The 17,971-nt window shown below is 37.2% G+C and overlaps 1 protein-coding gene across 4 annotated transcripts in view; it reads left to right on the top strand.

The window, feature by feature from the left end:
- Positions 1-15,962, top strand: part of sh3bp4 (SH3-domain binding protein 4) — a 41,677-nt gene extending 25,715 nt beyond the window's left edge. For 3 of the 4 annotated variants that reach the window (XM_066641314.1, XM_066641317.1, XM_066641316.1), the window contains 4 exons: positions 1,843-2,057; positions 2,162-4,503; positions 12,531-12,719; positions 14,374-15,962. In XM_066641314.1, the coding sequence (XP_066497411.1) occupies positions 1,937-2,057; positions 2,162-4,503; positions 12,531-12,719; positions 14,374-14,598 (2,877 nt within the window). In that variant the 5' untranslated portion in view covers positions 1,843-1,936 and the 3' untranslated portion in view covers positions 14,599-15,962. The remainder of the gene's footprint in view (positions 1-1,842; positions 2,058-2,161; positions 4,504-12,530; positions 12,720-14,373) is intronic. The other variant, XM_066641318.1, reaches the window with a different exon arrangement.
- The last annotated feature ends 2,009 nt before the right edge of the window (positions 15,963-17,971 follow it).

Below are 17,971 nucleotides of genomic sequence, written 5' to 3'. Positions count from 1 at the left end.
TGGTGCAGAGAGTTCTAAAGGGATTCAACAGCCACCCCCGAACCATCAGAATGTTTGTTTTTGGAGTTATTTAAGTTTTTTTTCTTTCAAATCTGCTCTTTCCTGTGGAAGTAGGCGTAATCAGATTTTGGGAGGAATCATAGCAGTTCAGTGGTGGTTTTGAGCATTGTTTTTCATATGAGCTAAACCTCTCATTCAGCTCTTTCCCCACAGGCAACAAATCATGTGAATTAATTTGATAGGATGTAGACAGCTCATGTGAATGCCTTTGGGAATATGGTATTTCACAAGCGGTTGTTAAACACTAAATAAAAGCCAGTCGGGAGGAAGGTCTTTGTAAAGATTTTCTAGAAGCAAAACCATGAGCCACCCTAGCTATTGTCAGAAAGTGACTTGCATTAAAATTTTAGTGGCTCTCATTAAATTACAATATTTTAACTACATAGGAATATTCAGTCATGCTTTCTTCCTGCAGAGGGTACAGACACTCAAGTGTGTCATGAAATTACAAATGCAAACATTTAATCTCTCTAACAATAATTTGCTTAAAAAAAAAAAAAAAAAGCTGTGTTGAAAAGGACATCATTTAGGGAAATACAATTTCTTGTCACAATTTCTTAAGTTCAAGCTTTTATCCATGGGGACATGTTTGTTATATGCAAGTTAGGTTTTAGTGAGACCTTCACAGTGGTAAGCTTGGCTATTTGTCTGAAGATACTCTTGTGAAAATGCCTCCCCTCTCCAAGGTGGTACCCATGGAAACCACTGATGTGTGCTTCTGAAGAGCTTTCTCTCTCTGAGATCAGACTTAAGAGGATGCAACGTCGCACCTCAATGATCACTCTGTGTCTGATCACTGAAGGCAAATTCTGAATTATGTAGGCTGCCACTATTTGATATTAAAATTGTTTATTTGGATGCTTCCTAACATTGTCTAACCATATGAATGAAAAAGATGAAAACTGCATTTAAACAGATTGGTAGGGATACATTTTGCAATATTTAAATTTTTGCTTCAGTTGTTTTTGTGTTCTTAAAATGTTCAACATAAAAAAACATCAATAATAAAAAATACTTTAAAGTTTTATGGGCATGAAAAAGGATGGCCAGTGTAATAAAGTACAAGAGACAATTCAAGAAGTTTAACCAGTTAAGCTTCCCTGAGACAGAGGCTTTTGTTCATGCTTCACTGCACTGGGAGGACTTAGGGAATGAGCCAAGGAAACCTGTCTAGACAGGGAGAAACATTCTTCAGTTCCTAGTTTCTCACTATGACGTGTCGTGACAAAGTGGGCCCTTTTTGTCTTTATGGTGCGGCATATTATGCAATAATAGTCATACTAATTTGGAACTGGGCTTGACTATTAGGATTGAAAGAAATTGTGAGTAATTATAAATGCATAAAAATAACATACAATAATTAAAATGCTGTTTGTAGATTATGTAGAGGTAGGGCTGGAATTATATCGTATTGACCCAAATTAAGAAATGTATTGATATATAAATATCAGTTGGCCGGCTTGTCCAGCTTTATGTAGAGGTCTAAAGTGATGCTGCTGCCATTAATATGGTTCACCACACTACAAACATTTGATGCAGTTTTCAGTGCTGTGTGTTATGTAGTAACGTGTTCTGAATATGTGATTGTATATACTAATTTCACATCAAATCTCTACTGATATTTTTCTCAGTATTTATTTGGAATTTGTATGATATCTATATATGAATATATCTATGTGAAAAACTAAATAAGTCATAGTATAGTACTGCAAAAAAAATTTTCATTTTGCACTTTTGGATTATCTTCTACTAAGTAATTATCTCTCAATATTTGCTCAACAGTTGGCATGAAAGACTTTTGATCACTTGTCATCAGAAGGCAGCAATGGGAGGAGCCATTTGACAGAGACCCAAAAGTACTGCAAGAATATAAACCATGGCTGCTCATCGCATTCGTTCAACAAATAACAATATCGCACTTCCTCGCTGCAAGTCTGAGGGAACTCTCATTGATCTGACTGAAGGAATTTCAGAAGCCACTCTCACAGATGTGAAAGGTTTACTTCAATATTTTCTCATATTTCTCGGTTTGTGAAAATGGCCTGTCAGTAGTGGATAATTCTAATCAATTTACTAATATATTTTACTCTTTATTTTTCAGCACCTACGCCTAGTGCCTTGCGACTGGATACAACTGCCTCAATTGGATCTGCTAGAGAAGTTATTGCTATTAAGGATTATTCCCCCTCAAGCTTCACCACCCTCAAGTTTTCTAAGGGAGACTGCCTTTATGTTCTTGACACATCTGGTGGAGAATGGTGGTATGCCCATAACAACACTGAGATGGGTTACATTCCAGCATCTTACGTCCAGCCCATCAAACACCAAGACTCTTCATTCTGCGACAGTGGCATGATCGAGAGTGTTGGTGACATTTCCAAAGATGAGACCAAAGAGACAGACCAACGTGGAGAATGGCCAGCATTCATGAAACCTACACTTCCTCAAAATGGAAATCCTTTTCTTACTAAGCGGATGTCTCTGAATCCTTTCTTAGATGGTTCCCTGCAGGGCCCCACTGATCAAAACAGTATCCAGAGTTCAACAGACATACTTGGTTTTGATACACTCTCTTCTCCACATTCAAAAACTAGCAGCACTAATAACTTCAATGGTTTTGGAAGTAATGTATTTGATACAAGTTTCTTGACAACTAACACAGGACAAGGTCAAGTTCTCCGGAGAACCAATCCATTTTACAGGAGCAAGCGCTGTTACAGCTTGTCAGAACTGTCTATTTTGCAGTCCCAAGCAGATGCACCGCAAGAATTTGTGAGTTTCTTTGGTGGTTTAAAAGCGCCTACACCTGAGCAGTTTCAAAGTAGGGAAGATTTCAAAAATGCATGGTTAAATCATCGGAAATTTGCAAGGTCCTGCCATAACCTTGATTCCATAGGACAAAACCCTGGCTGGGGTCAAACACAGCCTGTAGAGACAAATATTGTTTGTAAATTGGATAGTTCTGGTGGTGCTGTCCAGTTACCCAACACTTCTATCAGCATACATGTGCCTGAAGGCCATGTTGCGTCAGGTGACACTCAGCAAATATCTTTGAAGGCTTTACTGGACCCACCATTGGAGCTAAACAATGACAAATGTACAACGGTGAGCCCTGTGGTGGAGGTTAAGCTCAGTAATATGGAAACAAAAACCACCATAACCTTAGAGATGAAAGTGTCTGTTGTAGTAAAAATGGAGAGTCGACAAAATGCAGAAGTGATCTGCGTCCGGAGTGACTGTAAGGAAGGACCTTATGTTCCCATTCCTCATGCTTATATGTATGGAGATACAGTCCAAGTAGCTTTGGATAATTTAGAGCCATGTATGTATGTGTCAGTTGTCACTCAAGCCCAAGTTGTAGCTCCATACTCTACAGTCTGGGAGCATGTTCTCAAGAAGGTTACACTTGGTGTGTACGGTCCCAAACACATCCACCCATCCTTCAAGTCAGTAGTTGCCATCTTCGGCCATGACTGTGCCCCAAAAACATTACTAGTGAGTGAAGTTAAAAAGCAATCACACTGCACTCCGCCAGTGACCCTTCAGCTGTGGGGAAAACACCAGTTTGTCCTCACAAAGCCTCAGGATCTTCAAGTTGGTATGTATTCTAATATGTCCAATTATGAAGTCAAGGTCTGTGAGCAAGCAAAGGTTGTGAGGGGTTTTCAGCTCAAACTTGGCAAAGTATCCAGACTAATCTACTTAATATCTGCCCGTGATGCAGAAAAAATCTCAGATTTCACTTTGCGGGTTCAGGTCAAAGATGACCAGGATTGCATCCTTGCCCAGTTTTGCGTTCAAACACCACCACCCCCACCAAAGACTGCAACACGACGTTTCTTGAAGAAAAAGGATGCAAACAAGATTATCCTTTCACCTCTTGTGACAACCATAAAATACCCAGTGTTTCAGGACAGGCCAATCAAAAATCTTAAATTTGCAAAGTTGCTGAAAACTGTTATTAGGCAGACCAAGAACCAGTATTTGCTGGAATACCTGAAAGGAGATGTGGTGGCACTTTTGAGTGAGGACAAAATCAAAATTAAGGGGCATCTTTGGACCAAAGAGTGGTACATTGGATATTATCATGGCAGAATCGGGCTGGTACATGCAAAAAACCTACTTATAACGGGAAAGGTCAAGCCAGTTAATTTCAAGGGGGCTGATTTAACTTCTGCTCTACTCTTGGACCAAATCCTCAGGCCTTGCAAATGCCTCACTTACATCTATGCCTCAGTAAGGACTATACTGATGGAAAATGTGGGCAACTGGAGAGCATTTGCTGATGCCTTGGGCTATGTCAACCTTCCTCTGACACACTTTTGTCGCACAGAGCCAGACAGTGAGCCTGAAAAAGTGGCCAGTGTTCTGGAGAAGCTAAAGGAAGACTGCAATGCACCTGAGGGAAAAGAAAGGAAGTCCTTCCAGAAGGAGCTCATGACAGTACGTACCATCTATTGTACATTTATAAGTATTGATAAATTGCCACGAGGTTCCATCATGAATGTCCATTCATATATTTTGTAGTTTGGAATTCTGCAGTGTTACAAAAAGACACTGAATAGATGCATGAAGTATGTGTGGAAACACCCTGTAGACCTAGGCTACAATACACAATCTATTACAATATTCAGTTTTAATATTTCAGTAGCACTCGTGATCAAATGATGACTGTGTTAATGGTTTGTGTGAGTGTGAATCAGTATATTACTCAATCAGTGTGAGGTTATATTGGGGTCAGTCACTGTGAATCCTTTGACCTATTATGAGCAACATGAGCTTTCCTGGAAAATTTTAACCTGATATTGTACTTTTTTGGTTGGCTCATATAAATCCAAAGCCTAAGTAACAGTATCTATATAATCTATAAACTACAGTATTACATCATATATTAATTATCCGTTATTGATATATTATTATTTTATGTAATTTATTTGCATGATATGTGCTGGTAATAATTTGGGAACCATAGATTCAATATAGCTACTCTAGTTTTAAAACAATCACTTGACCTGCTTTAATTCACTTTACATTATATTTTTTGTTATATCAATTAATTTGTGAAGGGAATGGAATCGAGTGAATTGGGTTTTTTCTACATCAATCCTTACTACATAAAATATTTAGCTTTTATTAGGTGTACAAATATGTTTTAAAACGTTTTTGTGTAACATTTAATTGTAATTCAGAATTTCAACTTACTCCTTTGGGTAGTTGAACATGACAACTGGCATTTTACTACAAGAAAATAACCTAAAAAATAAGTTGTTTGCATGGGTTTCCTTCCACAGCTAAAAACACAGGTAGGTAATTTTATTGGCTACTCAAAAATATTCCTAGGTGTAATGACCCTGCAAAGAACTAGCGAAGGAACCTCCAGGGTGTGTTCCTGTCTGGCACCCAGTGATTCCAGGTAGACAGACAATTGATGACAGACAGTGAATAAATGAATGTAGTCTAGATCTATGTTACACCCAATTGTTTTCAAGTTGGTGGCATGGTGTCACAGTCACACAGCTCCAGGGGCCTGGAAGTTGTGGGTTCAATTCCCGCTCCGGGTGACTGTCTGTGAGGAGTTGGTGTGTTCTCCCCGTGTCTACGTGGGTTTCCTCCGGGTGCTCTGGTTTCCTCCCACAGTCCAAAAACACACGTTGGCGACTCAAAAGTGTCCGTAGGTGTGAGTGTGTGTGTGTGTCTGCGTTGCCCTGTGAAGGACTGCCGCCCCCTCCAGGGTGTATTCCCGCCTTGCACCCAATAATTCCAGGTAGGCTCTGGACCCACCACGACCCTGAACTGGATAAGCGGTTACAGATAATGAGTGAATGAATGAATGAATGTTTTCAAATTTAATATATATGTAGTATTGTGCTGTAATGTGACTTAGCTCTAAATTTCTTGTTTATATTTAATCTCTCTTGTTTAAACAGCTGTCTGTATCACAGCATGGATTGCAAACTAATCCATGTTGATCATTTTTTGTAATCAGCGTATTGTTTGTACAATTTTTTGGCTGTGCTTAGTCCAAATGGCTATATATCCATAAGCCTATTACTCAATATGACAAAGGACCACCTGCTATTCCAAATCTGACCAGCGCTAAAACACTATCATATAAGCTGTGTAGAGTTACAAAACACCAAAATGCACACATACACACTACTACACTACTGTGTCAACACTACTGTGTTTTGGAAGTAACCCATGACTCAACAGGAACATGAAACAGGATGCTCACTAAAGAAAGTGTTTTTTTTTTTTTTGGGAAGGAATTAATAAGGATCAGGAACAATAAGGGAAAGGATAGAAACTGTTCATTCACTGTTTAAAACCCACAGTAATTTTTCTCTTTGATACATACCAGTATGTTCAGCATAATTAGAGGTTTTATGCTGTGGTCAGACCAAAGACCAAATTTATGTTATTATATGTCAGGTAACTTAAGTACAACATAATACAAAATTCCAACAAGTAGGATTGTGTGTGATAGTGCTGTGCATCTGTCATTCTAATGTTACAGGCTGACAGAGACAAATAGACATCAAAGAGAGACTGCACACTCATTCGAGAGCAAAGATTTAGTGCAATCCAGTATTCTGTAGAACACCACAAAAGAAAGGAACAGTGATAAGAAGTTTTGATTTTATTTCTGCACATATATTGTGAAATGTCTGCCTGATTGTGACATTGCTCAATAGGTAACAAAGCACAAAGATTAAGTTGGGGTTTGCTTTAAGGTTTTGTGAAATAAAGAACTATGTGAAAACTTTTCAGCAGATGTGATACAAAGCCACAGTACCTTTCTGTACATAGAGTTGACTTCAAAGCTGCTGTTTTTTTTTTTTGTTTTTTGTTTTTTGTTTTTTGGCCAGATGGCTCTGTGATTTTTGTGTCTGTGTGCAGTACATTACAGTTAGTCTCCCAAATCAGAAGTTCTATCAATAAATTCTTGCATCCTGTAACCCAGCAAATTGTTATAAATGGACAGGGTTTGAAATCCACATGGTCTTAGTGTTAAAGCATGTGCTTGTCATGCTGTATATTTTGCAACATATAGAATTTGAAAGAAAATTGGTAAGAGCAAAGTGTGTTAAAACACTTTTTAAAACACAATTAATGATGTTTACCCGTGCATGGTTTAACTGGCATAAAAGCGGTAAAACGGTGCCGCCCTGAATTTCAAGCCAAATCCTGTGGAGCATCTTGGAGTCTCATCAATGTGACCAGGCCAGACTGACTTGTGATTAGTATTCTGTTCTGTATTGCCGGAAGATGGAAGGCGGCCAGAGGGTGTCTCTCTGTAGAGAATCTTAGCTCAACAGATGTTTCCTTTTTCATTGTTTGCATCTAAACAGAATATCCATAAGGCACCCCCTACACTATGACCCCCTCTCAACATTTTGGGCCCAGCCAATGATAACAGACAACAATTTAGTTTATGATGTTATATATTCATGGATGTCTCATGTCTCATAGAGTAAAAAGACTTCATACATCACCTTAGGTTACTATCTGTGATGAATTTGGTGTTTTATACCTGTGTCTACGAGGGTTTCCACTAGGTGCTCTGGTTTCCTCCCATAGTCCTGAAATACCTCCAGTAGGTGGATTGGCTATTTAAAAGTATGTAGAGGTGAGAGTGTGGCCTGACCAAGGGCATCAATTTGGGTAAAAACAGAATGGACATGTCTCTTTACCAATCCAGCGATTACTGAATTGTCCCTCGCAATAATTTTGGGTGAAAATCAAAATAAAACGCTCCGTCAATGTCTAGTCAATGTATTTCGTACAAACAGTTAAAGGAGCAATCTGTAGGATGTTTACTGTACTTTTTTACTGGCCAGGGTGTGTGATAATAGATTAAGGAAACAGTCAAAGCTAAAACACTGCTGCCTCTCATAGCATTGCTGATATATCATTGCTGTATATTCTCTTTGAGAACTGCCCAGTCAGGAGCGGAGCGCCTGTGATCCTACCCTCCGAGGTCCTGCCTGTGATCCCGCCCTCCGAGGTCTTGCCTTTGATTTCAAAAGCTATAGTGCTAGCTTCAGCTTTTAAGGTTGAACAGAGAATTCAGTAAGCAATAAGACTTGTAAACTGACACATATAATGTGGAATGAAATGTTTGACTAGGAAAATTGTGAATAAAAAGCAAGGTTCTGCCTCCTAAATGGCATTAATGATGGAAGGGAAAATCAATAAGTAACATCAGCGTTGTCTAGTCGAAATATTTAATGTGGATTTTGACAGTAAAGGCTTGTAAATGCTGAGAAATGGCGGCCACTCATTCACGTTCTTGTCTTTTTCTTGCGCAGGTAGATGTTTTAGTGAAATTATGAACACTTTTCTGTGTAAATATGTTGATTATGGCACATTCTTCTCAGCTGTTATGCTCCAAAGTTCTTATACTTGCCTCTTGCTTGTTCGTTCAGTTTTCCTCAAACTGGCAACCTGGTCGTGCTTCACGTCAGGGGAGGAGGGGAAGGAGGCATAGGGCTGTTCACTGTTTTGAAACTGTATTATAGTTCAGATTTCAAATGATTGCTCCTTTAAGATTTCCCTCTGTACTCCAAGTCCTGCCTTTCGAGCCCATACCGCTAACAAGGTTGGCTTTGCCGTTTCTTCTTGATATGTGAGAGGCTGTGGCTGTAAGGAGACAAAGCGATGTAAACACACGGCTGTGTGGGAGACACCATCCACATCGTGTCTTGTATTGACTAAGGGACAGTGCCAAAATCTATTATTTAATCCAGGTCACAGTGGGTCCTACAGAGCCTACACATAATCATTGGGCGCAAGGCGGAAACGCACCCTTGAGGGGGCACACAATGATTTTACATTTTCTAAATATTATTACTTTAGTCTCAACATATAAACAACTTTAATCTCTCAATATTTTTGATATGGTATTAGAAAGACTGAAATCCATGAGCTGACCCTTTGATTACAAAGTCTGAGGACCCCTGCTGTGGACCCACAATGAGACCCTGAGAGCAGTTACAGAAAATGGATGAATGAAGGAATGAATGTAGTAACCATTAATATTTAATTGACAATATAAAGTGTCAGTAAACCCTAGCTTATATTTAACACCTCAAAACTTGACTGACCAAAACAAATAATTTAGTTGAATAAGGACTTTTTTTACGATTCAAGAAAACATGTTGCTTGTAATCGCAATGCATAGCAATTACAGGAATTAGGAAGGAATTTTGTAACTGTTTAGACTTACTGGTAATATTCACCTCACACCATAATAACCACCAAAATATTAAGCATCCGAATGTGTGTGTGTGTGTGTGTGTGTGTGTGTGTGTGTGTCTGTGTTGCCCTGTGAAGAACGGGCGCCCCCTCCAGGGTGTATTCCCACCTTGCACCCAATGATTCCAGGTAGGCTCTGGACCCACAGCGACCCTAAATTGGATAAGCGGTTACAGATAATGAATGAATAAATGAATATTAAGCATCCAAGAATAACAAGAAGATCCCATTTTTTGTCATTTTAAACTCCACTGATGTAGAACAAGCATTTCTAATATACTCCTATTCTTGGGACTGAATTTACTTGGAAATCAATGAAAACAAATAACTTAGATTATTTTTATATAAGCCACTAGCTGAAAGAAATTTACCACAATCCAAGCTAAATAAACAAAGTTTTAAAAACTTAGAAAGCCATTCAAACAATCACACCAACATTCCTTACAGTTGCAATCGAAAAGAGACCACACTTTTTCTCGTGGCTGTTAATGGCTTAGTTTGATAGTAGCATTTCTAACATGAGTTTCTAAAACATTAAAGGTATGTGAAAATTGGCATCTGGGTAAACATGTAGCGATGGGTCTTATCAGTGGAGGATTTGTTTATCGAATCCGAGCCCTGAACTGCTTTGAACCATGTAATCCCTTCGATGCAGTCAGCACGTTTAAAATACTTTTGAAGTCAAAGGCAGCAGTTCATGTTTTATGAGTAGTGAGCTGATCTTCCAACACATCAGGAGTACATGAAAACTGCCATCTGTGTAAACATGTGGAGGGTCTTATCAGTATGGGATTTGTTTACCAGGGCAGAGCACTGTACTATTTTATTGTTAATGTTAACGACAAATTCAATTTTTTGAAAGCCTATGGGCTTTTTGAATAGTTCTGGAAGTTTATGCAACAGTTTGGCGTAGCGAAATTTGTTTTTGTGTTAAAACCAAAAGGTTCATTTAAAAAATCTAATTTAAATATATGATCAAAAAATATGAGGAACATGACAGTGATTCTGAAAATAATAATGGGAAGTTCACATAAATACAAAAAATAAACTGACAAAAGCAGCATTCATCAACTGAAAGGCTACCTACTACTGACTCACACTATCTTTTTTTTTTTTTTGGGTGCTTTGTTTGAGTAGTTCCACTGAAGTATCATAGCTTCCTCCCCCCTCCTCATTCATTTCCTCTCATGCCATGCATTCCAATCTTGCAATCAGAGATTAGAGGGCTCAGGGAGTGTGGAAGTGTGCATATGCCCATGTCTATAGGTAGGTTTGCATGTGCAAATGCCTTGCTCTGCTTTATATTTGTAAAAGATTTGAAAGTGCTTTAAATCTTGTCATGCCTTGTCTATTCACTGTAAAACCAGCCAAGACCAAATACATTCTTAAGTCATCCTTATCTAAAATTGCAGATATTTCACTGAGCATTTGCAGATATCATGAGTGGCCCACATTGAACTAATGAACTGATTGCCATTTTCACTGCTAGGGCAGGGTGGGAAAGCAACAGACCAGTTAAACCAAACAAAAACTCCAGCCTTTTCCTACACACCAAGCGGATGTTCCTCCTTCCCAGTTTTTCCCGTTAGAAAGGGCCTGAGTTTGGCAAATTATGCTCATAGCAGCACGTACTTCCCTCACTCCCTGCCTATCTGAGAAGTCATCAAAGTGCACAGCATGTAAACTCAAACCCCCGATTGATCCAACTTTAGCAGTGTGATGCTTAGCAACTCTATAGGAAACTGCTTTACAAATGTAAGTGCTTGGGAAGAGAAGTGCGTTGCATGAATGACACGTGTAAACATACATACTTTTTACAGTATATTCAGTAAACAATATGGGTTATTACATGCAATGTACTACTCTAAGAGTGTTTTTGCCTCTTTCTTTGGATTTATAGCTTGCTTTCATGCTAATATAAAAAAAATCGTGTTGGCTATGTATATAATAGTTTATGTTAACTGTAAGCATTTTAATGTCAATATATATTTCATACCTTCCTTTACAAAAATAACTATGGAGGTTTATATATAATGGGGTGGTTGTGTGTTTAATAGAGATTTGGACAGAACTCTGTTCTTTATAAATGCACCTGTTACATTCACAAGCTGTTCATATCTACCTTGCTTTGTTGCGTTAGGGGCTTCGGAATGGTCCAACTCTTACCATAATATATAATTGCTACTTTAAAGTCAATAGTCCCTGTTCTACTGCTACATCATCTGCAGTAATGTTGCAGTACTTTTCAGTACATTTCATTAAACACAAAGTTCCAGGTGTTTTGTGAATGTGTGGTGTAGTAAACAGCCATGGAACATGATGGGAAAGTACAATTAACCCTTCCACTGAAGACAAATACAGCTTCAGTTATTGTAATTGAGAACCATCCATGGTGATACAGCCTGATGCCATTTTTTTCCCATTACTATGCTTCATGGTTGGGATTCATTTCAAATATACAGAAATTATATAGAGAGAAAATATTTTGTAATCTTTATGTAGTCACTAAATAAGTATATACAAAAGAGATTCAGGTTTAGATTTTGTAACAAATTTTTTTATTAATTTTACTTTATGATCATGTTTATAAGATCTGGAGATATACACAGTTGAGACCTTGTTTCTACACTCACTGTCCATTCTCTCAGCTCCATTTGACCATACTCAGTTGACCATACAGGAGCTCACAGACTCAGTTGACCATACAGGAGCATTCTGTAGTTCTACACTTACAGACTGCAATTTGTCTATTGTGAAATTTGTTTCAAGGAGAAACAACAAGGTAAGTGTGTCTAATAAAGTGGACAGTGAGTGGACACCATGTTAAAAACTCCAGCAGCCTTGCTCTGTCTGCTCCACTTGTACCGGTACAACACACACTAACACATCACCACCATTTCAGTGTCATTTGAACAATGAGAATGATTCACTACAAAAATCCTGACCATTGAAATAGTGCAAAAAAGTAAGAAGAGCACTAGATGGACTACAGCCTGTAATTGTAGAACTACAAAGTTCTCCTGTATGGGCAGTGGAGTTAAGAGAGTGTAGAGTGAGTGTAGAAACAAGGAGGTGGTGATTATATTATGACTGAATGGTGTTTTGGGATTCGATTCCGCTGTTTGAAAAGATTCATACTCTTTCTTTTCTTTCCAGTGCTGAAGCATTGCTTGAGCTCAGCAAGTAAAATCATACTCTACTGTGCCTTTCAGGCTTTATTGAAAATGGACTGTCAGGGCCTTGTGGCGCGACTGGTCAAAGATTTTGCATTGTTGACCACAGCGGTGGAGGTGGCTGACCGTTGGAGGGAGCTGGCTGAGAAACTGTCCAAAGTGTCCCGGAAGCAAATGGATGCTTACGAGGCTCCTCACAGAGACAGGGACGGGGAGGTGGACAGCGAGGTGGGAGCAGAACACACAGACTTACAATCTGATATAAAACTCTGTGGCTTTCAGTTACATCTTAGTTTTATATATGCATTATAATTTATTTAGAATATGTGGTAAATATTTATGTTATATATAGGACTGCCTCAAAGAGTCTTTTTTCATAATGTGTGTCTCAGTGAATTATAATGACCATGTCCAATCATGCATGATTCCACCAGAGAACAAGCTGCAGCTAAAAAAAATCATCTAAAGTGTGGGAATGTTTTAGACAGAGACCCAACAATGTGGTTCTCTCTAAGCTCTGTAAATTGTAAAGGGCTTATCACAGTAGTACGACACATTTGAAGTGCACAGACATTTGAAGCAAAAGCATCCTGGAGTGCTTTGTCAGGATGGAAGTAGCACAACACCGTAAGTCCTGTTTATGTTTGTCCCCATCAAAGCAGGATATTTTAGGAATTTCAGCACATCACACATGTTTCTGTCAATAGTAATCACTTAAAATTGAGTTTCTGAAGAATTTTTCATCTTCCTGTGTTTGAAGTAATTTCTGCACTGCTGCTGTTTTGTAACATTACATGTTCCAACTTGGTCTGAGTGAGAACACAGCAGTGTTGTGGAAAATATATATATTTTAAAAGAATTACACTATTATTTTTATTCTAAAATATGTTCTGTCTTTCTCAAAGCTGTGGGAAGTATTCAAATCCTATTTTTGTTGCAGAATGATGCACTGCAGTGCATAGATTTTTTCTTGTTACATTTTTTTAAAGAGAAGTTGATTCAATAAATTGTTAAAATATTAATTTGACATGGATCATTTATTTTAGGGAAATTTTGATATTAATTGAGCAAAATATTATTTAAAAAAATGAAAAATATAATTAGATTACATGAGTAATCTACAAAAACATGGGTAAATAAAAAGTATTGTTAAAAAAAGTATGGTAAGGAAGCTAGGAATCAGAATTGATTTCTTGAACAATTTCATATTGAATATTCTGTTAGTGCTCATTATTATTTGTAAGACACTGTGCCTGATGAATTTTGCATATCTGCTTTGGATATGTCTTAGATGTGTGTTAGAGTGGAAAAGAAATATTGGATTTTTTTTTATGACTCACCAGTGTGGAAATTATAGGCTGACGCCCTTTTTTTAACTTTCCTGTCTGAGCATTTTGAAGTGTTAGATTTGTGGTGGCTTAAAAAACGCTGGTGTAAGAACAAAACCATATTTTGATTTATTTTTATTTTAAACCACCTGAATGGAAATTAAAAGTTACATTTTTTTGTCTTTTCTTGTGAAGTTATTGTTAGTAAGATGCCCACAGAACCCACTATAGCCCTGAACTGGTTAAATGGTTACAAATGAATGAATGAATGAATGAATGAAGTACTTTTTAACACACTAGCCCAGTGTCTCCTAAAGAATCTGAATTTCAGGAGTACAAACATTACATAATCAAATATTAGTGCAAGACATTGGCAAAAGAAAACGTCTGTCTCATACTAACATTTTATTTATAACATATATATCAATATATATATCTTTTTTTTTTTAAAGAAATTGTCTGCAGAAAACAACACAATTACAATATTACCACATTTTTCTGTTTAATCACAAACTTCATTTAACACTCTCCATTGTTGTCATTTTCTGACTCAGGCAATGTGGAAGCCAGCTTACGACTTCCTGGTCACATGGGCAGCTCAGATTGGGGATAGTTACCGAGATGTGCTTCAGGAGCTGCACACAGGCCTGGACAAAATGAAGAATCCTATCACCAAGCGCTGGAAACACTTAACAGGGACTCTTATCCTTGTTAACTGCCTGGACCTCTTACGAAGCTCTGCATTCTGCCTTGCACCTCAGGATGACTATGCCATATAAAGTTGTTTTGTAGGTAAATTACACCATCACTATCATACCTATAGTAATGAAAGAAGTGTCACTGAGAAACAGTGGGATGTGCACCTGGTGGAGCCAAACTCTGGACTGTTTTGGTGTATAAATTATTCTTTAAAAAAAATCCAATATGGTGTCTCTTTTTTGGTGTGCTTCAGTAAAATACTCATGGACAGTGGTGAACAACTGAGATTAAACTACTGACTGAGCAAATATCTAATGTGTTAACCTGTATTTGAAACAAACTACTTTTTTGTTTTTTTGTGAAAAATTGGCATATCTTCCTGCATGTGCCCTTACAATTTAGGGCATTTTATAAACACATTTGAAGTTGTGTTTTATGAATTTGCACATTCTACTACATACACATGTCTTAATTTAGCTTAATTTCATATGAAATCTTAATCATACGTCTTTTGTCTCCAAAACCCAATAGTTCAAAACTGTGTTTAAAAAAAAACAATCAAACTACTTCACTTTTGTCTTTTGCACAGTTTGTCTACAATCTATCAGCTTTTTTTTTTCAATATACTTTCACAATTGTGATTGTACTTAAGTATTTTTATGTATACACGTTGTCTACAAACATGAAAACATACATATATTATGTGTAAATGTACATTTGTATTTTTTGAGATTTTGCACATATTTAATACCATTTAACATCCAGTTTATCTGTGGTGCACGTTGACTACTGTTCAGATTTTAAACTGACATTTTGTAAAATGAGATTCTTTTAACAGTATGGCTGACTACCTGTGAATTGTCTTTTAATGTGTGTGTTGCACCAAAGAATTAATTTCTTTTACCTGTGCTTGTATCTGTTTCTGTAATTCCAAACAACTACTGTATGTAAAAAAAAAAACTTCTACAAGCCTTTTTTTTTTTTTACCAAACTGATATTTGTTTGATTATGCAGGTTGACTCATGCTGTGTTTTCTCCAGTTTCCTAAAGTTCTTTGCTGTCATTTCCATATGATCAGCCATGAAACATGAGTAATGTCATTATGACCACTGTGATGATGTAGATTGGTTTAATTTGCAAGTAACAAAAAGAAATGTTGGTGAAAGTTTGTTTGAATTCTTAGATAATCTGATCTACAGTGTGATCAAGTTTTCATCTTCATCAAAGTCAGAATGGATAATGAGAATGCAGTAAAACCAATAACAAAACAAAAATATAGTTTTTGCTTTGATTATTTAGCACAGTGGCCCACCAGGTTTTTTACTATTAAACTTGGTCTTCATTATCATGGTTTGGGGCTGTTTTGCTGCCAAGAGAGAAGAAACATTTCGAATTTTAAACTGTGCCAGGAAGTTGAAACTGTGAACTGAATCTCAGCAGTAGATGGGTCTTGCAGAATGATAATGAAACCACACACAAGTCAGTAAATCAAAGAATGATTGAAGCATAAAATAATGTTTGTGTGTTTTTGGAATGGCGAAGCCTTAATCCAACAGAAACTTTGTGGCAGGACCTGAAGCATGTTTACGAAAGAAAGCCCTCTTTAAGGGCTAGTGTGCAAATTTATCACAGGTGTAGGACCGTAAATGTTATAGGGAACTATTTCAGCTTAAGGTCACACCAGTTACTGAATGCTAACGTTAACCTTTATAAAATTTCATTTTGGAAATCTGTTACATCCAGGGTGGATGCACTCAGGAATTATGGGTAGGCACTGAACCCACCACTACCTTGAACTTGAAAAGCAGTTACAGACAATTAATTTACATGAATTTTGGATCACTTTGTTAGTTATACCCAAAAATTGCCAGTAATTTCTATGACTTGGATAAAGATTTGACCACATTTTGTATATGTTTTGTAGATGTATATAGAAATCCAGAACTCTGGACTACTTTATAGCTATGTATCTTTACACTTGCATAAACTAGTCAAAGAGACCACTATTTACTTAGTGTCTCTCAAAACAAAAAAACAATCCTAAGCTTTACAAAATGGAAATGGTAACTATCAGGTCTAGAACAGCTTTAAAAATATAAAGCCAGACTGAAAAGAAACTGGGGTTAATTAGTCATGTTCAAAGCAAGGAAGTGCACACATCGATCTTTTCTCATCTATTAATGAGCTTAGCTTGGAGCAATTAAAATGAGAAATGGGGCAACATTGCACTTTCTACTGTGACTGAGAAATACCTCTTTTTTAAGTTTTATCTTCACAATGATGTCTGCTTAAATCTGAAATGGTGTAAGGAGACAATGCTGGTGTGAAGTTATTACCTACATGACCACAGTTGCTAAATATTAGATGAGGTCAGCATGCACTTTGGACTATCAGTCTTGATGGTTATGTTCCAGTCTTCCTCTGGACCTCTATAAATGTGTTCATACTTCTGAAATATTGGGCCTCAAAGATGGTCAAAATGTCATCTAATAAGAGAGTTCCTCTACAGTTGTACCATTTTCCTATTATTGGTTCTGTCAGAGTTCTTGAGATTTGTGAGAGCATCTTTCAGTCTAAGAGACGGAAGCTTTAGAGCATTTGTGAGAGCTGATGAGAGGAGTATCTCATTGCACAGCCATATCAAGAACCAATTTCCCACTCTATGGAGGTGACATTTACTCTCTCCTTTTGTTATTCCCATCACAATTCATATAGATGTGGACCAAAAACAGCTTTATTGACTCCCAAAATATGTACTTTTGGAATTTTTACACAACATTTCCTTCTGAAGCTAAGTAAAATTATAAAGATCTGCCAGTTCTGTAATGAACAATAATGAAATGAGCAATAATCAAACACTACTAGATCTACAGTCCTTGCAGAACTGAAATATAGCTGATTTTTTTATGTTTAATGAGAGACATTATTAACAACGTTGGTTGTTAGGAGCCTCCTAAGCTGAACATTCTATTACATTTTATTCATTTATTGTAGCACTATATTTCACCCTGGTCTTAAAGACAATGTTCAGGATTGTAATCAAAAACACTTTCTAAAATTCAAAATATGTTTCCTCACCATTTGCTAGCTCTTCAGTCTGTTTGCGTGCTGCAAACCAGTCCAATGTGTCTGTAAATTAGTTTTTAAAAAACTGTCTTGGTCCTGTATGCTAAGCTCTCTTGCTCTTGCTCTCTCTGCTTGTGGGAGACAAAAAGCATCTGTCATTTTTTTTAGACAATGAAGAGTACTCCAGACATCTAAAAGCATGAACTGAGTTGAGGATATTGCGCTACTCCTGCTCCATAGGTGGGTAATATTAACTTGTTTTTGTTGTTTCAGATTACTTAAGGTGGAAACATTTGGGAGATGTCTAAATGTATTACAGAAAGTGCTAATGACAAAAAAAAAACTATCCCTACAATTCAATTGTGCAAAATGTAGTTCTCTTCTTAA

This window comes from Hoplias malabaricus, chromosome 12, assembly GCF_029633855.1.
Source record: "Hoplias malabaricus isolate fHopMal1 chromosome 12, fHopMal1.hap1, whole genome shotgun sequence".
Lineage (NCBI taxonomy): Eukaryota > Metazoa > Chordata > Actinopteri > Characiformes > Erythrinidae > Hoplias > Hoplias malabaricus.
Note: the sequence above shows the minus strand (reverse complement) of the source record. Positions and strands in the feature narration are given on the sequence as shown.